At 41.7% G+C, this 19,467-nt stretch overlaps 1 protein-coding gene across 1 annotated transcript in view; it reads right to left on the bottom strand.

Annotated features, from left to right (window-relative positions):
* fndc3a (fibronectin type III domain containing 3A) overlaps window positions 1-19,467 on the bottom strand; it is a 50,552-nt gene that overhangs the window by 3,102 nt on the left and 27,983 nt on the right. The window contains 21 exon segments of the mRNA XM_079673816.1: window positions 3,281-3,405; window positions 4,360-4,526; window positions 4,813-5,025; window positions 5,863-6,230; window positions 7,571-7,720; window positions 7,861-7,974; window positions 8,102-8,277; window positions 8,450-8,555; window positions 9,561-9,679; window positions 9,793-9,861; window positions 13,724-13,862; window positions 15,414-15,500; window positions 16,232-16,406; window positions 16,588-16,712; window positions 16,799-16,852; window positions 18,564-18,601; window positions 18,604-18,701; window positions 18,791-18,850; window positions 18,946-19,096; window positions 19,099-19,111; window positions 19,239-19,243. Coding sequence (XP_079529942.1) covers window positions 3,281-3,405; window positions 4,360-4,526; window positions 4,813-5,025; window positions 5,863-6,230; window positions 7,571-7,720; window positions 7,861-7,974; window positions 8,102-8,277; window positions 8,450-8,555; window positions 9,561-9,679; window positions 9,793-9,861; window positions 13,724-13,862; window positions 15,414-15,500; window positions 16,232-16,406; window positions 16,588-16,712; window positions 16,799-16,852; window positions 18,564-18,601; window positions 18,604-18,701; window positions 18,791-18,850; window positions 18,946-19,096; window positions 19,099-19,111; window positions 19,239-19,243 — 2,552 coding nt within the window.

Raw genomic sequence — 19,467 nt, forward strand, 5'->3', positions numbered from 1 at the left:
CTGCTCCCAAGCCATGTTGTTGCCATTTTATTTTCTGTTAAATACGGTTCGTTAGACCCAATTCTTCCTGACAATTCACAGTGTGCCGCTGCCCGGTGTAATTCAAATGTACCGCCGCGCGCAGCACAGACACACAGCTGCTGCCCGGCCGCAGCACCGGAAATGGAACTGCTGGGAGAAAAACTGACTATCAGAGATGTAACGTTATCTTTGATAATATTTCGTCTCCTCATTTTTTGTCAACGAAAGTAAAGACAGATTTTGGCATAGTTTTTATTTAGTAAACTACATTTTCGTCTCGTCACTTTTCGTCAACGATATTGCATGATGATTTTGTTACAGTTATTGTTTACTGCCGTCGGTGCCGTCTCGTCATCGTCTCGTTTTCGTCATGGAAAAAAAGGTCGTTGACGAACATATTTCGTCATAGTTTTAGTCAACGAAATTAACACTAGCTGTGGAATTTGCAATTTTGTTAAATTGTTTCGTTTATTAACGCTACAACATAGCGTTTCGTGAGGCGGTTGTCATTGTTGGATGAAAGGCAAACGGCTGTTTGCTGAGGAGCAGAGCACAGCGCAGCAGGCACATTTTTAAAACGCGTGCTGTACATGCAATAACAACACTTTACTGCGATAGCAAAACAGAAGACAATACATTACAACAGCAAATATAAAAATCAAACACAGGGAAATGTCAGGAGTCATGCTCCGCTCTGACTAGAAGGCCGGGGAGAAGAAGTGAGTCTTTAGAGTAGATTTAAAAAACCCTAGTGTCTGGGCCGACCTCACATGGAGGGGCAGACTGTTCCAGAGCCTAGGGCCAGCTGGTGCGAAGGCTCGGTGACCTCGGGTTTTGAGCCTGGTCTTGAACACTACCAGCAGCAGCTGGTCAGCAGACCTTAAGACTCTGCCAGGGGTGTAGCGATGGAGGAGTTCTGCTATATAGGCAGGAGCCAGCTCATTTAGGGCTTTAAAGGATAAAAGGAAATCAATTCTGAACCCAATTGGAAGCCAGTGCAATGAGGCCAGAATTGGGGTGATGTGGTCACGTTTTTTGTGGCCAGTCAGAAGACGCACAGCTGCGTTCTGCACTAGCTGCAGGCGTTTAATTGACGCCTGGTCCATACCCACATACAGAGCGTTGCAGTAATCCAGCCTTGAAGTTACAAAAGGCGTTAATAACCCTTTCTAGGTCTTTAAAAGATAAAAACGACTTGGTCTTAGCCAATAGTCTTATTTAAAAAAAGCAGGTCTTGACTATGGTGCTGACCTGTTTATCAAATTTAAAAGCGCTATCGAAGGTCACTCCAAGGTTCATGACAGAGGGGAGAATGTTTTTATTGAGAGCCCAGAATATTAACCGGCGAGGCTAGGGACTTAGTAATAGGCTTTACGACAGACTTTCGCACCACCTAACCATTCTCCAAAATGTTTTTAATACCAGGGGTAACCGGCCAAGCGCCGGGCAAAAAACAATCTTCAAATAAAAGAAAGTCACCGGAGGAGTTAAAGGAGAGTTACAGTGAGTATGAGAAGAAGAGGGAGAGACAGTTTCAGCCACACTGGCTTGATGGATGGAGTTGGCTTCAATATGATGCAAACATAAACAAGGTCTTTTGTCGGCTGTGTACATCAATGCCGACTTATGCTGACAAGAAAGTGAAGAGTAGAAAATATAAAGGTATATTCGCTTTAGGGAAATGTCCCAGCAGTTTAGGATAATGAAGGCTCTAATCTATTACATAGCCATTACATGTCTAACTTCTAATGACAGGAAGGCAGAAAGCGCATTATACAAATAATAATACTCTTGGCAGAAATGTGACCCTCCTCTTTTTCTTTAACAATGACCACAATATAATCATTTTAATAAACCAAATATGAACAATTGAGGAAAACGAAGAAGAACTGATGAGACAAAAGTAATACAAGAAGTAATGTAGTTTGTGCATAAATTACTGATGCAACAAATGTGTTCATTCTCTTCATTATTAGAGTCGATTCTTTGGACGAATGCTCTTGGGCCATTTGTTACAATTGTGGGGTCAGTGACTATGAACATCTACTGGCCCTACACATATTTATGTATAAAAGACATCAAAAAGTGCATATTGCATAATAGGGGTCCTTTAAATGATTTGGTTTTTTGTCTTTTTATTAAGAGACAAATGATGAGTCTGTTGTATCTTTCATCATGATGTTTCTGATATGTCACTGAGGGATTCTGTAATTCAGCTGCTTTAAGATACTAGCCTGAACCTGATGACCAATATTGAATTAAGATGGTTGAATTGGATTGAACTACTGGGAAATAAAAGCAGGCAAAATCATTGGAATCGAACTGCTCATTCCTGACAGGATGAAATTGCCTTTCTGTTCTTTCAATTGTCAGGTATAATGGGAAAATACGGTTATGCATCCTTTTTGAGCTTTGACTATTTTTCAATTTACAGACTATTTCCTGATTTATTTGTAGGAGTTATGTAATGTGTCACCTTGGATGAAGGGGGATGCCATCTGCCTTGGCTGTTTGCCCAGCCAACACACCCACATGTTTTTAGAGATGCTTGTAAACCTGCACTGTTTGTTTGTACACACACACTGTTCCGATTCTATTTACTGGGTGACCTTTTGAAGGTTAGCCTGAAATTGTATTTATCAAATCCCCAGTTGTGATTGGTTATGAATTGGGTATGTAATAAAAAAAATATAGGCGACTAGGCCTTTTTAAATTAAAACATTTCAAAGGGTCCTTTTTACACACGACACTATCCCTGCAGGTGCAAATAAATGAAACTAAACCACCTCAAATAAACTCCTTTCCGCAGATTCCCCTTTCTTCAACATGAGCTTTCGAGTTGAGGCCACTGAGACTGACAATAGGCGTGGAAACAAATTCATGCAGCATAGCAACCACACATTTCAACTCCCTCATTCAATAGCCATGTATGATGAGGTTGGATTAGCATAAGCCTGACGTGGCCATTACTCCCCGTTAACATGGCTGGAGGCCACTGAGAGGGATGGATGTGCTGGCAGCGACCAGACACCTGGGATACCTCATGGATCAATGACCTTTGCATAATGGGCAATTTAAAGCCAGCGGTGACTAATACAGATGCCTCTAATCCGCAGAGAAAATATTAAGGCCCCGGATCCATCTGTATCCTGATCTGCATAACAAGGCCCCCATGATGAATGGCAGGTCAGCTGTAGGTAAGGACAGGACATATATAGGGAGAGGGGAGTACCAAGCCTTCACACAGCAACATTGGTACCTGTTTAAAATCAGAGTTTCCCATCATGCACTGCAAGGTGTAGATGATAGGGTCCCCCTTCATGGGCGGCAGGGATTCCCATGTGACTTCGCAGGAGTTGTCATCGAGACGCTCCACTTTAGGGACTAAGAGAGGGGAAGAGAGAGCAGATTTTATGAAAAGCACTTCAAATATAAGATCAATCCATCTGAACAAGAAATGTTTTTAATGAGGAGGAAAAACAAATGTTTGCTGCAAGGGTCTAAGGACAGAGGGGGTTGAATGCTTTACAAACTGTAAAGTTCAGAGACAAATGTGTCATTTGTGATGGTATATAGATAACAACATGGTTTGAACTTCTTAGGGGTATAATCAAGAAAAACAGCTGATTGTATAATATAATTATTTAATGCAAGAAAAGAAATTGATGCCAAAATATTTTGATATGTTCTTTGAACTTTCTGATCGAATCAGAGCGTTGCAAAAATAACTGCTTTAACACAATAAAACTTGCTTTATGTGCAGTGGCTCATGATGTACTAAGGGTGATTTCTAGACAACTATATATAAATGTTCACGTTGCCATAACGATGACTCATGCTCTTCTTTAGGTAGGTGGCATTTTGAACAAAAACAACAAAAATAAGTGGTTGTTTTGAACTAGTGAAGTGCCCTGTTAATCATGACGAAAGCACAAGTGGCAGAGAGGACTTGAATGACTTTTGGCATTATGATAATAGGCTTTGGGTATGGCTGGATTCAAACTGTTGACTGTGTGGGGATGAAAGCGTTAGTGGGTAACACTGAAAAACTGCTTGAATCAAAAGAGGTGGCACATTGAGAATATAAACCCACGTCCTTTTAACTGACTTCAATGTGTAGGATCAAAAGAGTCTGTGCAGAACGCCGAGCTGAACAACCAGACTCACGATGACAGCCGACATGTGCTGTGTCTTCATCAAAAGCAAGATTAACATGGATAGACTGAGGCTAAAATCTGAGCACACTCACTGTCTGTACGTCAGTGAGTGTCAGTAAAGATAATAAGAACTAGATAGTTAGAGAGAGAGAGATATGAAGAAAAAGAGCTGCCACTGTACCTTTCACTGGGACTGGAGGAGAGCGCGGGGTGGTGAATGTGTAAACATTGGAGAAGGGCCCTTCGCCCGCCTCATTAAAGGCCTGGATGCGGAACGTATAAGAGGTAGACTCATTAAGCCTCTGGACTTTGTGTGTGTGGCATGGTCCTTTATACAAGGATATAAATCTGCAATGACAGGAACATTGAAAAGTGTGGGAGAGAAAGAGAAAGGATATAATGGAGCAAAAATATGACAAAGAGCAAACGATACGAGTGTCTTCTCTGTCAGGGTATATACACAAGCACATCATCAGCTGCTGTCTCCTTACACTGTGAACACACTCTATCTGCTGAATGACTTTCTATGAACCCCGCCCTCCTGGATGAAGTTATCTGAAGCCTTCGCTCTCCCCTCTTCTCTGTTTCCCTGTCGTCAGGTCACTTCCCCTCGGCTAACTAATGGGCCACTGACCTGCCGCTCTTGTCCCCCATCTGCAGCTGGAACTGGAGGGCGTCTGAGGTGGCGGCTTTGGCAGGGCCATCGCCCCACTTTAGCCTGAGGGTCTGGTGGCTGAAGGCAGTGCACTCCAGGCGGGGGGGTGGCGGGGGCAGGGGCTTGGTCTTAAGCTTAAAGGTGTGGCTAAAGGGGCCGGCTCCCAGGCTGTTCAGGGCTTGGATTCGGATCCTGACGAAGAAGAAGAGACATGTCAACATTAGTAGGGAGCTTCAAGCACGGACCTGACCTGGAGGGGCGGTCAAATTGGCATTAAAGGTCCCCTATTATTCTCTTTTTCTTCAATATATTATAGGTCTCAGATATATATGTATATATTATTTTGTATGTGATATGGACCTTGAGTCTGAAATAAAGATTGAATGAATATATACAAAACACGTCTCTGAAGTGTTTGGCTTGAAATACAGATCACCCATTGTAGCATCCCATAATCCCCTCTGTTTCAGCACTGTTTCAAAAGTGCTAATTCTGTGTCTGTAGCTTTAAATGAAAAGAAGGTGCCACTCTCCTCTGAGAGATGATTGTTTATGTATTAAAGACATGACAAAGTGGATTTAGCATAATAGGTGACCTTTAAGAGCGTTTTATCTCACTGACAGATGAGGAAGTTCAGCCGTTGTTAGAAGTCAAACCTTTGATGTTGTTATACACCAGCTTTATCTTTAATCAAACATTAATCGAGAAAAATAACCAGCTTGATGCTAGAGGAACAATGGTATACTTATGAAAAGACAAGTTTCCTGGACAACTGCCAGCGCTTGTAAGAATAACCTGGATTTACTAATGTAACTAATTATATTTGGTGTCAGATTTACTCTTGGGTTTCCTTGAGTGCAATAAATGAACAAACCAGTGAGGAGTGTAAATGATTTGTCTCACATTTCAGGATTTGTGAGCACTGGGATCTAACGGTTTCTAACTGCTACTGCTTCTTTGCATCTCACAGTTGTGTAGTATAAGAAACACATAAGGGAAGGTTTCTTTTAGTTCTGTTGGAGCACCGACCTGTAGCTGGTGTCGGGCTGCAGATGCTGGATGACGTGTTTGGTGACGGGGTCGATAACAATGGGCTGGCGCTCTCCAAGGTCAATCAGGTAGGATGTGATCTCAGAGCCGTGATCACATGGGGGGTCCCACCTGATGCCCAGGCAGGTGGACGGAGAGTAGAGCGGTGGTGGCCGGGAAGCGCCGTCCTCATCCTCCTCCTCCTCCTCCTCGTAGTCTTCTTCTTCTTCTTCTTCCACTTGCGTCTCGTACCTTTGCAAATCGGACTCCTTCAGCGCGTAGATGTTGCTGACGGCTGCGGGAACAGAGCAGGGGGTCTGGCACAACACCGCCTCGCTGAAGGACCCCACGCCGGCAACATTCACTGCCTGCACAACAGCAGAACAAAGGAGTCAGCTGATTCAGTTAACGTGAAAGGACAACTGTAAGGTCCATGTGTCACCACAAGGGGGCATTCCAATGTAAACAAGACTCAAGATTCAAAGATAAGCTACAGTGTAGAAAAGGGAATACATTCTTATGACCAGAGCTCCTCCAACAATGCAACATATATAATAAATAATATAAATAATATAAATATAAATAATATGCAAGAACAGAATGTGGAATTAAATATTGTACATTAAGACAAAATTAAATACGGTTTATTGCGGTGATAACTATTTAGATAAATAAGTAGATTGCAAGATTACAAACGGATGAATGTTTATCGAGGCACAGGGCTGTTTAGCATGACTGCGGAGGGTTTTAAGTCCTGACAATGTTGTTTTAATTTGAAAGCTTATGTGAAAAAATATATATAATGACATCTTTGAAAAACTAGGACAATCATGTTTAGGTTTGTAAACAATTATATGATGAAGTCTGGTTTGAAAGCCTGACAAAAGTGTAATATTTAGGGATGGTCTGGGTACGAGTACTGCCTGTACTTTAGACAAATAGTGGCTAGTCGGGAAAATTATAATCACACAGCAAGTTATCTAGCACGAAATCAACCAGTGTCCCCACATTCCTCCTTTGTTGGACCACAGTAGAGGCAGCATGAGTAAAGCACATCCTGAAATATCAGCCTGAACCAGATCCAAAGGACAAAGCCAATGCTTTAATGCAACAATCTCTCTTTTCTTTCAACAAAAAAAACCAACATTTTTTTTTGTCACACATGCAATCAGTGAAACAGCGCATTATACACATGGCCTCACTCGCTGCTATATCACTCGTTAATCATGATGAAGTAACTAGTGAACCGACCAACTGCAATTAAGATCATAAACAGTGGTAATGCAGCTTTTACCAAGCATCGCAGGCAAACCTCTGCCCACCATTCCGGCAAATCCTCAAAAGTAATCATCTTCCGCTATGAAATTGCTGAATGGATTAAAATGAACCCATCACTTACACTGATAGCAGAAGAACATCATATCAGAAATGTTCTCTAAGTAATCCCCGAGCAAACTTATCGAGAGAATCTTTAATTCATTTAATTTCCCCCATATTTCATCTAAAATATAGCTCTAACCTTTTGCTAGGGGACAAAAATTGCAATTATAAGAAAAAGAAGAAAAAAAATCTGTGAATAAATATATCTCCATCTTGCATATTTTAATGCTGACATAGCTATAAATAATAACCACAAACCTGTGACGCCAACAAACCCCCTAATTTCTTCAGATTTACATATTTTCCCTGCTGTTTATAAAGGGCTCACCTGTACCCGGCAGAAGTAATTGGTCGCAGGCAGCAGCCCCTTCATCTCATGGCTGAGCACTGGTCCACTGTAACACACCTGCATGCTGCCGTCAGCTGCCCCCCACTCCAGACGACACTCGGTCACCGGAGCTCCGTTGCAGGGAGGGGCCTGTAATGCAAACACAGATCAAAATATCACCCGTCACTTAACCTGAAAAGAGTTTCAGATGTCAGATATATCTTTAGAATGAATCATGGGATATTATTTTGAATGCTTCAATAGGGAAATAGAAGTGGTACTAGTCTTACCTCCCAGCTCACAACAACACAGCTGGGGGATTTGCATGTGGTGGAAGGAGCCTTGCACTGCTCAGGGGCCCCGGGGCCGGTTGTGACCTCACAGCGCTCCGTAAGAGGTCCAAACTATCCGCAACAAAAAGGACATGTACTGTTTGAGATTCAGTGGGAGAGGCTTCAAAGCATGTAACAGATAACAAACACCAATCTCTAGTGTTGTTATTGATAGATCCGTTTGGGCAGTCTCTCTCACCCCGGCCTTGTTCGCTGCCTTGAGCCGGAAGCTGTAGGTTTTGCCAGGCATTAAGCCTCCCACAGAGCAGTCCAACTCTGGCCCCTGGTAGACCTCCTTGCTCTCCTCAGACTGTGGCCCACTCACTTCCACACTGTAGCAGGACACCAGGCTGCCTCCGTCTACCTGTGGAGGGCCTGGGAAACATGTGAGAAAACAATTTACTTTAGGAAGGAAGCCAATACAAAGGAAACTGTTCAAATACCGAACTGCATCATCACAACTCAGGTAGTTAGTTAGACAAATAAATGCATCAACTGAAGCTAGAATACATCCCACACAGATCTGACTTGCAGAAGAATGACTCACCCCAGCGCAGTTGCACTTCCCTAGCTTTGGGTTTGCCCACCAGCCGAGGGGGCTGGCAGGGCCCTGGGGGCACTGCGGGAGTCTGGACCTGCAGGGTCTCCGACAGCTTGCAAGGGAATACAACACACCAATTAAGACAGAGAAAATAACAAATTGACAATCCCCACCCCCCTCCTCTCTTACTCAAACACAAACACAGTGGGTACAGATTGTTATTTTCACTATCATATCGGAACGATTCAGGCTATAGCAGGCCAAAAAGGAGACAACTTGCCAGATTGTTTGGTAATCGTAAACAAATAATAAGATAAGGTTTTTCAGACTTCAACTTGTGTGACAAAAGGCAAACATGTGAGTGTTATGTCACATTGTACTGCACCAAAAAGCAGGATCTCGCCCCCATGAGTCATGTTTCTTTACAAGGCCCATCGTGAATAAATGCATGCACTAATAGCTGATGAAGGAATTAATGAAGAGTGTCTGTGAACTGAACTAATTAGGAAAAACATCCTCTGACACATGCAGGGAGGGTTAATCGATTAGCAGGCTTTGTCTTGTTCTTACACACCAGGAAGCATAGTCTAATCTCCAAACACAGGACACTGGCTGAATGACAATTTCCTATTAAAAGTCACCATAAATAGAGTGCATTATCTAGAATTATTCATGTTAAATTTATCAGATCAACCATGGGATGGATTCCTGCCCTGACAATTACAGTGTATGCAACAGTTGAGAAATGCATCAATAATTAAATAGCCAATACAAAAAAAAACAGTGCACACACATCTGGTTTCATACAATGCATAAATACATCGTCGTTAACAGCAGTAGCTATAACTCGTGTTTGTTTGTTTACATAATATACATGGAGTGATCATGCTTTGTAATTTTAAATTAGAGGTAATTAAATCTGCATCACAGATTCTTGTTTTAATAAATTGTTGTCACTTGTATACGAGTATCGTTTGAAAAAAGCCAGAGCAACTTGTGACTCTTTTCTACCTGCGGTCAAAGAAAGTCGTAACTGATCAGCAAACTCTGAGAATTCCTGTGGCAAAACACAAGGTCGCGACTGTGTGTGCACGTGTGCTGATGCTGAATGACTCACCGGGCTCTGCCCCCCCTCGCTCATGCAGTAAACTCGGGTCTGGTAGGAGCAGCCCGGCTTCAAGCCTTCACACACATGCTCCACAGCTGGCCCAGAGTACATCAGCTCCCACGAAAGGCCTGAATATAAACACATTGCAAATACATTCGATTATTTAAATAAACTCATTTTTTAAAAACATCATTTCAACTTAAATACTTAAACACTTTTATTATCACCCTTTGCAACTTACCGCTTAAGCCCTCAGACAGCTCCACGACATACTTTGTGATTTCTGCTCCGCCGCTTTCTTTCGGGGGTTCTACATTGCAAAAAAAGATTGTTATAGAGCTGCCGTGAACTAAGGACATAAAAGAGGAACTTGCTGCATCATATAAGAAAGAGACATAATTACACCGTTGCTTTTTCAAACCTTAATTTTCTTTAAAACCACATTTTGTTGGAAACACAGAGAAATGGCTGCTTCTGAAATATCAACGCTAACATGCTATTTTGTAGGGCACCGAATGGGAAATTCTTGGCAGAAACCGATACTGAAAATAGGAAACGGTTGGCCGAAAACTGAATGCCGAAAATGATTAATAGAAATATATATATATATATATATATATATATATATATATATATAATGTATACATTTTTTACCAATGTTGTTCAGCTGCCTGATTATGGCAAAACGTAACTTAAATAATAATCACTATTATGGGTCCATAAAACATTTATTCAGCACTTTTGAATGCATACAGTACATTAATTCCAAGTTAAGTGCATTTTCTTTTCTCTTTTTATTTTTATTTAACCTTTATTTAACCAGATAAAAAGCATTGAGATAAAATCTCATTTACAATGCTGACCTGGCCAAGAAGGCAGCAACGTTACACATAACACAAACATATAAAATACAGAGAACATAACTAAGAAAACAAAAGACGAAAAAAGCAGTTACTACATTGTGCACATTAGGACAGTAAGAAAGGCACTACTTATTACTGCAAGAGCAGCTGGTGGTAAGGACTTCTGACAACTTCAATTTAAAAACAGGCTATAGAGACAAGTGCCGTCAGTTTGAGGCGTGATTGAAGGTCATTCCAAAACCAAGGACCATAATAAAAGAGACTCCTTTTTCCAGCCTCAGTCCGCACAGCAGGAACCTGGAACCGTATCCAGGCACTGGATCTGAGGTTGTAAAAGTCACAAACTGGAGCAAATCTGGCACATATGTAGAGTGGAAGCTAAAATGGCTTTATACATTAATAAAAACCAATGCTGCATCCTACGCATAGTGAGTGAGGACCATCCAATTAGGCTATACAGTGTGCAATGATGAGTCCTATAGGGTGCATTTGATATATAACGCAGTGCAGCATGGTAGAGTGGGTCAAGTTTGGCCAAGACAGTGGGACAGGCAAATCTATAAATGGTGTCACCGTAGTCCAGCTGGGACAGGAATAAGCCAGAGACCAACCTTTTATGGGATGAAGTTGAAAAACAACATTTAAGTCTGTAAAGGAAGCCAAGAGTGAATTTCAATTTCTTTGTTAGAACTTCGATATGGTGTTTGAAGTTCAGATTACTGTCCAACCAAAGGCCAAGATATTTGTAGGTATCAACAAACTCAACAGAGACGCCATCAAGGGTGTCAATGGAGAGGCAAGAGGACGCTGACTTGGGAGCAAAAAGCATTGCTTTGGTTTTCTTATTGTTCAAAAGCAGTTTGGAATCAAGAAGTGCATGCTGCAGCGTGATAAAATCAGATTTTAAATTGGAAACGGCCATATCCAGAGAAGGAGCACATGAATATACAATAGTGTCATCAGCATACATATGATAGGTAGAAAATTGCATCTGATTACAAATAATGTTGACATATAATAAAAAGAGCAAAGGCCCCAAAATAGAGCCCTGTGGAACGCCCTTCTCCAAGGTGACAGAGTCAGAGACAGTGCTACCCAAACTGACGCATTGAGTACGGTCGGTTAGATAACTCTGCAACCAGCAAATGGCATTATGACCGAAACGAGACACCAACATAACATTAGACATAATGTGGTGATCTACAGTATCAAATGCTTTGGCTAGGTCAATAAACAATGCAACACAAACAGATTTGTTATCCAAAGCAGCCTTGATATCATCTAAGACTTTCAGACTGGCAGTCACAGTACTGTGCTTTGATCTGAATCCAGATTGCATAGGGTTAAGGATGTTGTGTGAATTTAAAAAAAGTTTTAGCTGAGTAGAAACTAGGGACTCAAGAATCTTTGATAACACAGAAAGATTTGAGATAGGACGATATCTCTGTAGGATAACTACAACAAAGTGCATTCAGAACAAAGCCAAGGTGCCTTAAAACTGCATAAACATCTAGGCCAGTAGGCCTACAACAAAATAGTGTAAATAAAGACTAACAGCCAGGCCTTCAACAACAACAAATGCACCTATAAGTGCATGCATACAAATGTGCAAACTGGATAAATCCACATGAATGTAACTATTTACAAATGAAATTACAATTCAATTTCAAGAATCTGTAAATAAGGCTGTCTGTCCTCATAAGCAAAGTAGTAAACATTGTATAAAGATACATAAAGTGAAAACTGGATACAAAATCCACAATCAATTACAAATTAAATTACAATTTCAAGAATCTGCAAATAAGGTGGTTTGTCCTCATGAGCAATGTAAACAACATTGTATCATTTAGATACCGAAAGTACAATATATTGAACACTGTGCTGCTGTCATTTCCCCCTAATGATAACCTGAGATGGTGAATTATAACTCACAATGAAAATTGTTCAGGAAAGTGATTATAGAGTAGACATGTAGAACTAGATAAGCCAGCCTTGTCTACTTATTAAGGAAAAGTGGGAGGTTCTTTTTAATGAACAGTAGCTTCTCTGCTTTATCAGCCATAAGTCTGTTCCTCTTCTCATCAAGCACATGAGAGGCAGCGCTGAACAGTCTCTCGCTGTCAGTGCTTGTGATTTGATCTTACTCCGCATATTTGTCCGGGTGTTTTGATTTCAAGTGGTGGAGTAATCCCGAAGTGGTGAAAGTCTTTGCAGTTACACCCCCTCGAGAAATGTCAGCTGAACATGTTTTACAAATCGCAATCCGCGCCTCTTTCTCTGATATTTTTAAATATCTCCAAGCACCAGACATGTTGTCTGTGAGCCAGCCGCGAGCATGGTCGCCGAAAGCCGAAAAGGCCTTTTTAACCATTTTCGGCCGATAATTTTCGTCGGCCGAATATTCGGTGCATCCCTACTATTTAGTATGCTAATATAGGACGACATTTTTATTTATTTTTTTAAACCTCTAGTAACCAATAGTACTCAAATTGAATACTATGACCAGTGAAATATTACAGAATGCAAATACTGGATACTACTGGCATTTATATCCCACAATGCAATAGTGACGAAAAAATTCATATCAGTCAATGGCAGACAGTGAATAAAGGCATCATGACTGGATTTTACATAAGGTTTTTATTTTTGAAATAAAGATTAAGTATTTTTTTTAAAAGACAGCCAGAGGGGAGCTCTTGTCGAGATACACAACAAGTGTGCCTGTTTGCATATTCTAACAGATGATGTATTCCTATGGATGTGAAGAAAAACAAAAACTGAAGTGGTTTATTATGCCTGCTTTCGGCTACTGCAGGTAACGGTGTGGCTGAGATTAACTTGGGTTTCCATGGATACATGTCTCCAACCCTATAAGGATGCTCTCAGGAAGTCACTTTATAATCACACTTCATTGTGTCCAAAATGATGAAAACCTCAGTTTATTTACACAAAAGTAGGCTATACGATTGAGTATGTGGTGCCTGGTATGCTATTTCAGATGCAGCAAATCTTTTCAGAGCTGCAGACGCCGTGTTTTATTTATTTTTCATTCTAAAAACTGGAAGCAATAGAGCAGTGAATGATGCATTTGTCCAGTGAGGTGTACAGGAAGGATTCATGCTGATGTCTAAATGAAGGAGAGGACTGTCAGTCATGTACTATACAGACTACTAGGAATGTCTTCAGTCTCTAGAAGATGCATATATTTGGAGGCAGAGCTGAATGAGAAAAATGAAATAGTAGACTGGCCTTGTCAGGCTGTTAAACACATGAAAGACTGAGGAGTAAGGCAAGGAGAAAAATAGTTACCCCAGGTCATCTTGAAGCTGTTGGGCATGACTCTGCCTCTGATGACAGGCCTGCAGGGGCTGCCAGGTCTGTCTGGGTTAGTGATGAACTCCACCACTGGGCTGGGGTTACTTTTCCCCTCTGAGTTGTATGCTGCCACCTAGAGAAAGTGCAAGAGACAATGAAGAGTCATAACATTAAAGGGGCCCTATTATGCTCATTTTCAGGTTGCATAATTGTATTTAATGCCGCTACTTTTACATGTTTACATGCTTTAATGTTCAAAAAGCTCTTTATTTTTCTCATACTGCCTGTACAGCGGCACCTATTTTCACCCTCTGTCTGAAACCAGAGCGCAGTCCGCTCTGTTATGATTGTTTAACTGCTAAGAGATGTCCCGCCCCTTAGCCACAGCGCTAGCCAATAGAAGCGCAAGTGTTATATAGTGATGTCACTATGTTGCGTAATTGAACCAAGGACAACGGAGGCATTTCAGACGGGCAAGGTACACAGGACCCAAATGCAGAATATTGTTTGAATTCCAAAATACTTTTATTGCGGAACTAGACCAGGCGACAAAGTAAAATAAGGCAAGGCAAAATGTAGAAATCCCTCAGAACAAAATCCTTCCAGCTACATCAAGAAGCTCACAAAGACTAACAGAAAAAGCAGAACCTAAATGCACACAGGACTAATCAAACAAACATAACACAGGTGAGGAGGGAGGAGAAAACACAGGGGCACAAGGTGAACACAATCGGGTAATCAGGCAGAGACAGGAACCAACAGACAAGACGGGGGGTGAACACTTTTCAAACTAAAACAGGAAAACAAAGACAGATCTAAACAGGACAAAATAAAAACAGACAGATCGTGACACCTAGACAAAAAACTTCTTATTAAAAAGATGCACCTACTTAAATCGACTCCACAAGCTTTGCAATTAGAATAAAAAAACATGAGGCAAAAAGCTTTGTGCCATTTGCATTTCAGTGCCGCACATCTGCAATAATACAGAAATCTCTGAGAGCCTGCTGAGTACAGCTAATCCAAAAAGTGCACAAACCTGCACAACAGCAGCCCCCGTTCACACTGCACAGCTGGATAATTGAGGAGTCTTGAGAGTGACTAATGAACATTTCTATCACTTGGGCATATGGTGGTTGTGTTTGGGAAAAACAACACCCTTCTGACAATGTAATGATTAGGAATTCTGTGGGGCTGCTTTCTGCTTTTCCCAACAAGGACATCTGTGGTGCCCAGACGCTGCACACAGGCAATACAACATATGACTTTCTCCTTTTGGGATCCCTCTTCTATCATTGAGTCAACTGAGGGACTCTCAGTAAGCGACATATTTTATGGATATACTCAATAGAGAAATACAGTGACATGTAGAGAAAGTCACTTTGTAAGTCCATTGGTCACTTTACTGCCAGCCAAAAAGCCTTTTGCTGAAACACTTTGTTTGACCATTTTCTCACTGGGGCCCGCATGTGATGAGCAGCAGATTCCTCCTGTTTATGCTGTCAGATGCCCACTGCCCTGCTGGCAGAATACTGCAAATTGATGAGTCATAGGGCCACTGTGGGCCTCAGCACCCCCCACTGCCTGAAGCCTGTCCCCTCCACAGTAACACACTCCACACAGCAGCCTAAATTAAACCTGCGGATCACCAGCTTTGACTGAAAACATCACAGGACCCTCTTACCCTGAACTTGTACTTTGTACTTCTGTGGAGATTCTTGACGGTGCAGGAGAGCTCGTCTCCATCGTAGCTTGGCTGGAAGCCATATCCCTGAGAAACAGACAGGCGGCAGAGAGAGGAGGAAAACAACCAAGTGAGCTATGACTTACAAGACAACCATTGTAGCACAGGAAATAAAGTGGTGTGCAGCAGACAAACAGCTACAGGGGAGAGGGGAAGGTTTGTGTGTTTCCCCTGACAGGCAGCGTGTCTGCAGGTAGCTTCTTGAGGTGGACACAGGGGACAGTAGCTGTGAGATCTTCCACTTAAATCAGACAGAAGAGTGTCTTCGAAAGTATTTTTCAAAATCAAAAACCTGTCTTTTTATTATAAGGTTGTTAATTAATTGTTGTATTATGACAAGATCATTCAGATTTCTACAGTTTTTTTCTGATCTTGTCTTGTTAAGCACTTTCGGGGGCAGGAAAGTTATTATTCATTTCACACACATTTTAAGTGTTGCAGGAAAAAGTTAATTTGATTTCCCTTGGCTGGGTTGAAATGAAAAGCACCAACAAAACCAACAAGCTGCTCGACAGAGATGCACAACAACCAGGAAAATTGATGTACAAATCCAAGTAAACATTGTCTAAATTGATTATAAATGTAAATAAATGGCAGACATATTTCATGCTGTCTGAGTGCAATGCTGCAATCTAAGAAGTCTGCAGCATCTCACATTGGAGGGGTACAATTTGTCTTAAATCTTACATTTAAAAAATCACTATCAATCTCAGATAAGCAGACGTTTCTATTTTTTTTTAAAAGAGTGAGAGACATACCGAGCCTTCTTCCTCCATCTCCAAAACATAGTAGATGTCATCCTCCTTGGGAGAGCTAGTGGGCCTCTGCCACTTCATACACAGCCAGGTCACCCCTGCCATCTCCAGCTCTGGAGGGAAGGGTGGCAATGGCACACTGCATGAGGTGAACAGGTCCACCACTTCACTGAACTCGCTGGGGAGGACAGAGAGACAGAGGGCGGGAGAGAATGGGAGAGAGAGACAGGAGAAACAGAGTGAGAGACACACATGCACACACAGATGGCGACAGTGAATGGAAGAAACAGTAACATAAAAACGGACAACAAGGGAGGGCGCCATACAGGCAATAATTGAGCATCATCTGGTGTGCCTACCTTGCACCCATGTCATTCTTAGCTGCAAGGCGGAAGGAGTATCTTGAAGCCGGGGAGAGCTTGGTCACTCTGTACTGCTTCTGAGGTCCATAGTAGCACTGCTCGTAGATGCCAGTGCCCTTCCCCTGCAGAGAACAGCATGATTAGCTTTAAGGACAAGTGACTTCATCTACATCTCCAAAGCACATAAAACAAGAGTTCAAAGTTTTACCTCATCCCATTGAAGAATGTAGTTTTGGATTTTGGAACCGTTGTCACATGGAGGCTGTAGATAGACAATGCATAGTTTGGTTAAATATAGAGATTATATTGAAGACATACACGTAGAAAATACACACCAATGCCACGTTTGTCCCCCTTTGATGAAAGCATTTATTTAATTTATACTATAACCCAATATCCTCGTCAATATGCTTTTTTTCAACAAGTAAGTCAAGGACTAGACAGCAACAAAGACATTAAAGAGGACATTCTGCTCATTTTCAGGTTCATGTTTGTATTTTGTGCCTCTACTGTGACATGTTGACATGCTTTGATGTTCGAAAAGGTCTTTATTTCTCTTATACTGCAGCAGCGCCTCTTTTCACCCTGAAACCAGAGCCCAGTCTGCTCTGGCTGGTTAGCTAGCCAGCTCTGTTCTGATTGGTCAACCGCTTAAAGATGTCCCAGCCCTTAGCCTATCATGTAATGTGTTGGAGCGCTAGCCAATAGAAGCGCAGGTGTTACATAGTGATGTCCCTTTGTTACAGAACTAAACAAAGGAGTCTAATGGAGGCAGAGGGTGTGGCAAAGAGACTTTGGGATTTTAGTCTTTGTGGGTTTTAAGGGGAAGACATTTCTCTTACGGTTGTTGGTTTTTCTTTAAGGTTATATTTATTGTTAAAGCCTCAGTATGACTGCTGATGTCATCATTGTGAGACCGTTTGATATAGCACAACCCTATATAACACACTACAGCCAAAGACCATAATAGGGCCTCTTTAAACATTAACACTAAGAAAATCAACAAAAGGCGAGAAAGAAATGTCACCATACTCCCTCTCTGTCTCTCCCTCTTGCTTTCTCTTTCTCGATTTTTCATCAGAATTTGATAAGATTAAAATCTTACGTGGTATAAGTTTGAGTAAAATGGTTTTGCCAAGACAAGATAAACATAGATGTTCACTTTAAATCAGATAAATAAAACAAGACTGAAATGACTCAGAATAAGTTTGAATCAATAAGATAAAAACTAACAAGGGCATTTGACATAGTACATTAACAAAAATGCTGACAGAATTACCTCGTACACACAAGAAAAGAAAAAGAAGCACTTCATTGCCGTACTAAAGTCTTTAGAAAGCTAAGCCTCACCACCCTTCATTCAAAATGGTGTGCTAAACATTTCCTATTACTGCCACAATTTACAAGCAGGCAATTCAGCCTTACTAATAACAAATAAGGTGCATCCAGGTGTGCACACTCTTCTATGGTTTAATTAATTCGGTGAAGTTAGCAGAGCATGCATGGTTGTCTTTGAAGTGCCTCGCTGAAGTCTCACACATTTACACTCACACCTGGGAGGTGATCTGTGGAAACACTACCTTTTACTGCGAGCAAACAGAGCAACTTTAATGAAGCTACAGAAGGTAAAGTACCACGCTGAACGGGATGTCAGTAATAGCTGTTGAGGAAGAGGGGATTATTTCTGAATCACTTTATTTCACTTACTTTCCCCCTGCAGTGTTTGGATGTTGACTTTGTGATGGTTTTGTAAAACACCTCAAAATCTCTAATCATATGGCTACTTAGGATGACATGTATGTGTGTGTGGCAGGAAACACACATCTAAAAAAGGAGCTTTATTGCCACACCAAGATATTATTATTGTTCTCTAAAAATCCCATGGTCTAAATGTTTGGCCCGTCTGTTTCTTGCTTCCCTGAAACTGTGGTTCTAAATCCCCGCTCCATCAATCACTTCCGACTTGTTGTCACCTTCCACTGGAGTACGAGTGTGTTCTTGGTCCCACTGCCTTCCTGGGAGCATTGGGAAGATCCGGCTCTGAGCTCAGAGTGGTGAAGTTCACAGCCTCCGACGGGCTTCCCTGTAAACAGTTACACATGGCCTGGACCCTGAGGAGAGACGGACAAAGTGTTTACAAACTGTTCCCCCGTGCATTAACACTGTAGTTCAATCAAAAGCAGGCAGAGGTTAGGCCAACCTGACATGATAGTCGGTTGCTGGTCGAAGGTCTTCTAAAGTAGCACTTATTTCTTCCCCGCTGCAACAAAAGCAAACAGAAACAAGTTTTATTCAGCGTTGTAAAACCTTGTGTGAGAATTGGGAATCGTGTAGCATCCTGCTGCTAGTGCTCACCAGTACATGCTGTTGTATTTTCCATCTTTGCCGCTAAATGAGACGGAGACCTCATAGCTGAGGGGCTCCGGGGGGCTGCAGTCATCCTCCACAATGCCGTTGTCACTCTCTGGCCTGGCGGGCGCACTCCAGCTCACAACCACCCCTCTGCCTGGATGTCTGAAACCTATCATATCATGAAAGACAGATGTGAGTCTTGATAACACCATCACAACCTACACAACAAATGCTTTTAGTACTCAAACCACGACACCTGCCACATCCTCAAATACACTCTTTTACAAAACTGTTACTTCCTCTACCAAAGTGAAAAGAGGGGTCATGTCAGACCTGTGTAAACTAGTCAAGAGAATGTATTCACTTAACTTGTTAGAGAAAAAACTCATTAAAACATTATAGGCGCTGATGCCATTTTGGGAAAAGGTTTCAGGCGCTTGGCAGGGAACCCTAAGATTTGTCATTCTGTTTTGAGGGGATTTATAAATAGCCTGAGCTAAACAGCAGGGAAGATTCATATGAAGA

Source organism: Notothenia rossii (genome assembly GCF_949606895.1).
Source record: "Notothenia rossii genome assembly, chromosome: 4".
NCBI lineage: Eukaryota > Metazoa > Chordata > Actinopteri > Perciformes > Nototheniidae > Notothenia > Notothenia rossii.